This window comes from Choristoneura fumiferana, chromosome Z (assembly GCF_025370935.1).
Source record: "Choristoneura fumiferana chromosome Z, NRCan_CFum_1, whole genome shotgun sequence".
In the NCBI taxonomy this organism is placed as follows: domain Eukaryota; kingdom Metazoa; phylum Arthropoda; class Insecta; order Lepidoptera; family Tortricidae; genus Choristoneura; species Choristoneura fumiferana.
The window spans coordinates 42,042,501-42,051,498 of record NC_133472.1 but is presented as its reverse complement, the minus strand read 5'-3'; the positions used below and the strand labels follow the sequence as shown (position 1 = coordinate 42,051,498).

The 8,998-nt window shown below is 37.1% G+C and overlaps 1 protein-coding gene across 2 annotated transcripts; it reads left to right on the top strand.

Moving 5' to 3' along the window:
• Nucleotides 1-54: 54 nt before the first annotated feature.
• Nucleotides 55-3,760, top strand: LOC141437209 (uncharacterized). Of its 2 annotated transcripts, none has more exons than XM_074100467.1 (2): nucleotides 55-102; nucleotides 452-3,760. In XM_074100467.1, exon 2 carries the CDS (start codon nucleotides 463-465, stop codon nucleotides 955-957), a length of 495 nt encoding a protein of 164 aa, XP_073956568.1. In that variant the 5' UTR covers nucleotides 55-102; nucleotides 452-462; the 3' UTR covers nucleotides 958-3,760. The 2 variants fall into 2 exon arrangements, with proteins under 2 accessions (XP_073956568.1, XP_073956576.1); XM_074100475.1 differs by lacking the exon at nucleotides 55-102 and adding an exon at nucleotides 196-331.
• Nucleotides 3,761-8,998: the final 5,238 nt, after the last annotated feature.

Genomic DNA, 8,998 nt, shown 5'->3' with positions numbered 1-8,998 from the left:
TTTCATTGTTGTCTCTTCTGTGGTAATTTCGTTACGTCTTACTTGATTTTGACAGACGTACGCTTTGGTTGGATTTGGACTGACTGTCTGTAACGAATTTAGGTATTTATTTGTTGAATTGAATAATAGATAAACAATTGTTGGGTAACTTGTGTTTATTAAAAATATGCAACAAATTATCTATAAAATACAACCCCAAAATCGTTAATACTGTTAGACTGCTTAATTTGAAACTTCAGTGTATTCAGTATACCTTGTTATTAAATCAGGATTACCTGTTTTTTTGAGGCAGAGATGCACTATCACGCGTAATTATCTTTTTAAATTGTTGGTGAGCGAATAGACACAGGAAATAACCCGTCATTTTGCCTTTGCGGAACAGTCGGCGTTTAGAAACGCAATATTTTGTCCCATACAACTACGTGTTTGACGTGATCGTGTTTTTTTGCAGTTTTGGCAACCATGTCGAATATAAAGCGGTTCTGCTGTGACGATGAGACCGGAGAAGTTATTACATACTTCGTAAACGACGAGACAGGGGAGCCGACGCCGGTGTCTTCTCTGGCGATGCAGTCGGCTCCGCGCGCTACAACTTCAAAGACCATCTCTTTCCCAAAAGGCTACATGAGTGAGACAAAAAAGTTTCAAAATTTAAAAGCGAACATCATTGATGGCTCCAATGTCTTTAGCCCTAGGCTTTTGCTTATACCATCCGCAGCTTTATGCCCGGCCATTTGTATGGTCCTTCTAGCAATTCTGGAGCTGTTTCTCCATGTCAGGTGCCACCAAAAGAACAAATCTCTGAAAGACCCAACCCTGTATTACCGCAGTCCGTTACACATTGTCACAAGCGTATTCTGCGGAGTTTGCAGAGAGTGTAACACTATGACTAAAATTGAACAGCTACAAGATGAGAGGCGCTGTCGCTATGATTATCTCAAGAGAATAGCAATTTAAAAATTGGGAGAGGAAGGGGAATATATCAAAACAACTTTTTCTCAATTTCAAGTAATGGAATACTAGTTAAGCCCTCATATGGTTTTATAAGGAGCAAAATTTAAGGCTGTCTTCTCCAGTTTTATTTTTATCTGTAAAATTGGAATAACAGAGATAGTTGAGACAAGAATGTAGGTATTTTTACAGTGAGAATAAGAGCTAGATACCTCAATTTTAAAATGTCCATGAGACTAACAGTTTTTCCTAACTTGAACAAAGTAATCAGAGTGCTGGCACTCTTAAAATATTTGCATTGCATTATATATAAATGCATATTTATACAAGTATTTTACATTTTAACAAAGTATTGGATAAATCTCAAGGTCCTAAAATGCCTTAATAATAAACTTACTGTTTTGTCTGGTTTATTCGCACATTTATTATAGTAATCTAAAATTTACGAAAATAGTATCTGTGGATGTTTTGTTAAATTTTCTGTATTCAACACAACCTGCATTACAGATCTGCCACAGTGGAGTGTGCAAAAATATCTGACATGTCCTAACGGCTCTAGAAATAGAGTTGTATCAGATATTTATGCACCCTGTTGTTTCAGATATTTGTGTTGGTGACTGTACAGTCAAACAATTTGCTTCCTGACCCACCATAGAACGTTCTCACAGTGTTCCGTTGTCTAGCAATGGAATGTCAAGTTTGTAAAGTTCTGAAAATTGGTTCAAAAATATCTGAACATGCTTCTACGCTGTTACCAGAGTCGTGTTGACATATTTTTGATCAAATGTTTGCTCACAAGTTTATGAATATGAACTGAACTGTACATGCCACCTTATGATTCTCTTGATATTACCGATTTTATAAATTGGACTTGGTCAGTTAATTTGAGAACTACTATTTGCGAATTTATTAATTGTTAGATTGGAGTGGAGTATTCTATATTTTAGATGGTGATGGGCACAAGCAAGATTAGTTGTAAGCAGACAGGAATTTTGGTAGCACATGATTAAAAAACTGTTTATAATAATACACCGTTTATTTCAGGCAACATAGCCGTTTATTTCCTATAAGAGCCAAAAAAATTGGCTTTATATTTTTTGATAGATTTTTTTTCTTATATAAATTAAAAATAATTAAAAAAATATGTCGAAACTTTTTTGTTTGTGGCTGTTGACACCTGATTACCACCTTGGTCTTAGACAAAGTTTTTATTATGCACTAGAGCATAAAAAGTCATTTTATGTCGCCTAAGTCCAGCATAAACACGAACTTTACGAGCATGAGAAGTGAAAAAGCCGTTATAGCCGTTAACCGCGACCCAAAAGTTCTCGAGTGGCGACCGCGAACCGGAAGACGAAGCGTTGGCAGGCCTCCCACTATGTGGACTGACGGCATCGTGAGACTTGCCGGTAAACGGTGGACGCAAGTGGCGAGTTGTCGTTCATTGTGGTGTTCTAAGGCCTTTGTTCAGCAGTGGACGTGTTCTGGCTGATAATGACCCGTGCCTCCGACCGCGTAGAATTCATCATCATCAGCATCCCAGCCTATATACGTCCCACTGCTGGGCACAGGCCTCCTCTCAGAACAAGAGGGCTTGGACCATAGTTCCCACGCGGGCCCAGTGCGGATTGGGAAGTTCACACCCACCATTAAATTGCTTCGCAGGTTTGTGCAGGTTTCCTCACGATGTTTTCCTTCACCGCAAAGCTCGTGGTAAGTTTCAAATGTAATCCGCAAATGAATTTCGAAAAACTCAGAGGTGCGAGCCGGGGTTTGAACCACGATCCTCTGCTTGAGAGACGATAGCTCAAACCACTAGGCCGCCACGGCTTTGGCGTAGAATTCGGTTTTGAATATACCGGCCAAGATCGTCTCCGCAGGACGGAACTCCTCAATAGTTAACGGCATCGCCTTAGATTTGAAACTAGGATGGATACTAGGCTATGGATAAACATACTTATTGTAGATAAATACATATTCATCTGTGATTAGTTCTTGTAGCCTAGTGTATCCTCATTGCAGATAGTATCTGGTAGTTATCCTACCGAAAACTGGCAGATAATCGAACAAGTCGTCCACCTACTCGTGGTCTCATCTGGCAGACTCAATATAATATTAAACATCCAAAACCTGAGACACAAATATTCAACAAACATTTGTATTATTCATACAAATATCGGCCCTAGCCGGGAATCAAACCTGGGACCCCAAGCTTTGTGGTCAGGTTCTCAAACCATTCGGCCGTCCGGTCAAATATATCTCTTACTAGTGTTTACCTGGGGTTTTGTACACGTAAATCATTAGATCCAGCAGTGAACTGAAAATTTGGGTTTTTTTAAAAATACCCATGGGAATTCCCGAAAACTAAATCATGGTTTACAATGACTTCATTAAAAACAATCATGTCAAATTTCATGACTCTAAGCCCAGCGGTTGTTGTTTCAAGATTTTATCCCTATTCCGGGAATATCAGAATAAAAAGTAGCCTATGTTTTATTCCAAATGTCCAGCTATCTACATACCGAATTTCATCCAAATCCGTGCAGCCGTTTCAGCGTGAAAGAGTAACAATACTCACTCACTCGAAAACTTTAACATTTATAATATTAGTAGTAAATAGGATCCACCTCTTATCTTATAGAGTTGGACAGTGTTGGCTCTAATAAAAGGGTTTTTCAAACTAAGACTACCAATTTTCCTGTTTTTTGATAAGAGTTTACTCAATTTATATAGTTTATATATAGTTGACTGTTTGTAACATTTATCATGTTATGTATTTATTTACTCTAAAAAATACGCGTGAGAAGTCTTTAAATATAATTTTTTGTAGTTGTCCTTTGCTGATTTCTAAACTTTTTCTGTAAGTATTGAGTTTATTAATGTGATAAATAAAATAAAGGACTAATAAAAAAAGGAGTTTTAATTAAGCCTTTACCTAAACCAATTGATTAAATTACCTCCCATGGGAGTTCTCGAAAATTTTCGATATAGGATAGTAAGATTACTACAACTTCACCCAGACAAAAATTATTACAACAGACACTGACACACATAGCGGTCAAACTTAACACCCATCTTTTGCGTCGGTGGTTAAAAAATAAAACAAACATCATTTGAATCACATTTATTTACATGAAGTGAAACACCTTATAATCATGTTTATTTCGTTTTGGGTTACATTTATTTACAATTGATACGACGCGCCCACTGCGCCCAAGGGACCCATTTTTAAAATCTAACTCTAAAGTAAAAACCGTTATTTGCTATAAAACTAGATCCAATACGTGAACTGTAATTTTAGACTAATCTCGTGTATCATCTTTACCATTTTTCACTACTTAGGGACGGTTTTTTCGACTGATGTGATTTTAAAAATAAGCCCCCAGATTCGAACCTCAATCTCAGCACAAACAACTTTTGATAACAACAACAGGGGGTGTACTTCCTACACTCCCTAGTTCAAAGCTCTATCGTACCGTCCCTTTCACTCTCCTGTTAAATACTACTAGCGTAAGAGGGACGGCACGACATAAGTTCGAATTTGTAACTACGGAGTGTAAGACCAGAGCGCAGTGATCGCTTATTAAAAAACATGTGAATTTAACTTTTACGTCATCACAAAAATATAGAGCATCGCCCATATTTACCAAGTCTTGTAGTGCACCTTACTGGCTAGGTTGCTCAAGTCTGCTACTCAGCGCCCCGGCATCGCCTCTATTCTGTAGTTTTTTTATTTTATTTTAAGCCAGGACTTGGTTTTTAGTCTTGAAATGAACTATTTCTAAGTTTTCTGGAGGATTATTCGCAATAATTCCTTAGCCAGTACGTTTTTTCTTTTTAAAGCTCTTCGTGCATTAGCCAGCCAGTACTTTAAAAAAAATGAGACGAGTTTTCTTGCAAGTGGTGAAGGAGCCACAGCGTTTTTTTTCACTTTAATTCTTTTTCAAAAACTACACAAGAAGTAAGAACGAAAATAAAAAAAACTGGCTAAGGGCTCACTTACATAGAATAAACCCATTCCGTATAAGTGAACCTTCGTTTTCATTTTATGCAAAGTGTGGCTATACCACGAGTCATTTTGTAAAATATTAGTTAAATTTTCTTCTATTAGGAGTAACATTACATTAATTATTATGCTTCTACTCTTTCCTATTTTTTTTATTTTTTTTTTCAAATCACCATTGGCGTTAAAAATCTACAAAAAAACTAATCATACGGTACAGTCAGCGTCATATAGTACGTAGCAAACAAGATCACCAAATACTTGGAAACATACAAAATAGTCATTACCACTCAGTCAATGCGGTCAAATTGTTAGGCATTAGTACCGTAGCCAAAGTATCCAAAAGTATGGGACACCACAGGAAAATTGACTTTATTACACACCGTATAAGGTCCAATGATCTAGTTAGCTAGTCATCTTTAATACAATGTGAACGGTGTTCCATTTTCATTCTCTTGATGCAAAATGCACATGTTATTATTACCTTTTTAATTAAATAAAAACTCTTTTATACTGTAATTATACTGGCCATTCAAGCCATATTTAAAAGGAAATCCGTTTATCCGAACTTCTGACAATGTAAATAAACATGTAAAAAAGCCGTCAGGCTCCAAATAAAAGAGACAAAACCATCACTGACAAGTTGGTACTCCTCTTTTCGATGATTGTCAAAAACAAAAAGTCGAATCTTATGACGTGTTAATTTATTTCGCACTCAACTCGAGATTAAACCTTAAACCTTTTAAATAAAGCTCAGTTATGGCTGCTACGCTACCAGTGGTGATGTGCGTGCTCAGATTTATTTGTACATGATGGATGTCCTGAGCAATTTGATCGCTTTGATTGGGTCAATGTTAATGACAATTTGGATGTTTCCAAGTATTTGGTGATCTTGACTGCTACGTACTATATGACCCTGACTGTACATTCATTAGCAGATATAAATGAGCCTGGGATACTTCAGATATATGCTGGGTTGGGTAAGCTCAACTGTGAAAGGTATTATTTGATAGAGATTATCACATTATTCAGTACATTTAGCGAGTGTTCAAAGTGTGTAGTGCGTAGAAGATCCAATACACATCACCTCGAATGAAATTTCTAATGCAACACCATGCCAAGGGTGTTCATTAAAACTTGGTCAACAACTTAGAAAAATATTCAAGATTCAAAAACACGATTCACGTGGCTTCCACTTCGAAATGACCTTGACAAGAACCACGGATTGGTTTGAAACATGTCAGGCTTGACTTGACTACTACGTGAGTGACCCTCAAGTGATTATTCAAGATAGCGGAGGTAATGGAATACACCGAGATTAAATCATTACAACCCCATTAACGCCGGGTTATAAAGTTAAAAACAAAACTGACATAAGAGGGATACTTAACTCTTACATTTTGATGATGAATATATCTTTACAGATAAAAAATATTTTATTGATACGCTTTCAATCGCACCAGGGTCATTCTTCGAGCGTTACAACCGCCTCATTTCCGTGGTCACTTTTTTTTTATGACGGCTGTAGAATTGGACATGTCCGATAATTTTTTAGACGTCCTGTATTGCAACTAGATATCATGGAAACTGTAACATGTCATAATGTGCCCACGAAAATCGTAAGGAATAAACGCTCGAATAATGGTCCATAATTAATGGTATATTTCAATACAGAGGCGATGCCAACGCGTCAATTGACTACCTGAATTAAGCCTTCAACGCTCCGACCGTCATCAACAAGCAGTAAAATTATTAACAGGCACGCTTTTCTGAAGACAAGCTTTCGCAAATTTTTTAAGCTCTGCGTCGGTGTATAAATCCCAATACTGCCCTCATAAGGCTAGGCAGTTTAAAAAAAAACCGGCCAAGAGCGTGTCGGACACGCCCAAAATAGGGTTCCGTAGCCATTACGAAATAATTAAGTAATATATATTTTTCTAAGGATTTCGTATTTTATACGGAATCTTCCAAGTTTAGGTATATTTTATACCTTAGGCTGCTATTTACTCATAAACTACTAATAACTCTCAAGCAAACTTAGCCGTTCGTTATAGTTTTCCTTGAAAGTTTGATATACTTACTGAATTTTTTCAAACTTTTCCACCCACCCGTTTAGATTTTAGAGGGGGGGGGGACGCTCGATTTTAATGAAAATATGCACTTCAAAGTTGAATATTTAGCAAACAAATCACTGAATCGAAAAATCGTCTTAGAAAACCCCTAATGGTTTTAAAAGACCTATCCAACGATACCCCACACTATAGGGTTGGATGAGAAAAAAAAAGCCCCCCACTTTACGTCTATGGGAGGTACCTACCCTAATTTTTTTTTTCATTTTAAATTGTACCATTTTGTCGGCATAGTTTACTTATATATCCGTGCAAAATTACAGCTTTCTAGCATTGATAGTCCCTGAGCAAAGCCGCGGACGGACAGACAGACAGACAGACGGACATGACTGTTTTTGCCATTTTGGCTCCGGAACCCTAAAAAACGCTTTTGAGCTATTTATACCATCACTTAGCCTGAAACATTATCTATCAGATGAACTAAGCAAATTGGCTGTATCTTGTCTACAACATGATCAAAAACCCCTAAGACCAATAAAACCTCCTTAAGGCGACGCGAAATCAATTTACAAACTTTCTCTGTTTACTCGATATGTCTAAAACTTGATACTGCCAATTGCCTTATGATTATGTATGAGGGCAAAATAGTTCTGTCAAAAGAACTGTGCAACCGAAATAGTGAGCGATATAAAAGGGTAAGTAACTATAACGAAATCAATCTGGAAAATGTCATCTAGTGGCAAGGAAAGTCAGAATGACCAACCCTTCAAACGCTACGTCATATTTTGAATATCAACCAAAAGTACCCAAACATTCATCAACCCCAATTAAAAACGATTGAAAAAAAATTACTAGCCACCTAACCAAGGAACAGTTGAAAGATTTCAGATTAATTTTGTTATACCTTATAAAATGCTGCCGATGGCACCGTAAATAACCCTTCTTCGGGCAGTCGGGATAACAAGAGTCAATCAGCAGGGGTAAACACCATTTGCTTTTCTACGAGTTATTAACGCAATCCTAATAAGGGATTCTTGACAGGTAAATATCGCTAGATGGCGCTAGTATCGAAATTTTTTGACGTCTCGTTTCTTCTTCTCTTTTAAAATATGGCTTTTCTATCCTAATTAATAGGACAATTTGAGAGGGACGTTGTACGGTGATTGTAGTTTTTGCAACTTGATAGTGAAATTCCAGAAACCACGTGGAGACAACTTGCACATTAAAAAATGTTCACTGTTCACTGTTAAGGTTAATCGCCGCATAAAACACTATCAAAATCATACTTCAACTAGCCAAAGAAACAGAAATAGCAAAATTAGATATTGTCTACATCCGCCATGTTCGAATGCTACAAATCGAATCCCGACGTCTGTTTGCGATTGGCTCATTTAGTTATTTGGCCAAGGAGACACTGTCAAAGTTGTCAAACGGACTTCACGGTTCTAGCGCCCACAGGCCCGTCACAGAACCCTCCTTACCCCCACCTAAAATAAAATTCAGCCTCTAGCCTAGGCCCTTGGTGCAACTAGAACCTAGCTAATATATGATTTTGTTCCGACGGTCAGATAATCCCCGCGAAGTATAAGCTGCCTTTTATAATATAAAAATATTAATAAAGTGCACCGTTTGTCTAAAAAATTATTTGGTTTACTAATGTTTCGGCGAATAACGTTTGGCAACCTGTTTCATTTCGCAACTTTTCATTCCAACTGTTTAATATTTCTGAAACTGTAAATAATTCAGGATTTTTATAAAACTAACCTAACCTAACCTAAAGGGTTCTGCACGATGCCCTAAAATAAATCCTGAAATATTACAGTTTAAGAGTTTGCGAAATGAAAAGTTGCGAAATGAAAGTTGCGAAATGAAAAGGTTGCCAAACGTTAGTTGCGAAAAGGCAGTACTCGAAATTATTTATAGCCCGTTGAACTAGGAATTGAATAAGTGCTAGGCGGTTTATTACAATTTAAAT

What these genes read in the sequence shown, in the direction of transcription:
- LOC141437209 (XM_074100467.1), top strand. Translation starts at nt 463, where the DNA reads ATGTCGAATATAAAGCGGTTCTGCTGTGACGATGAGACCGGAGAAGTT.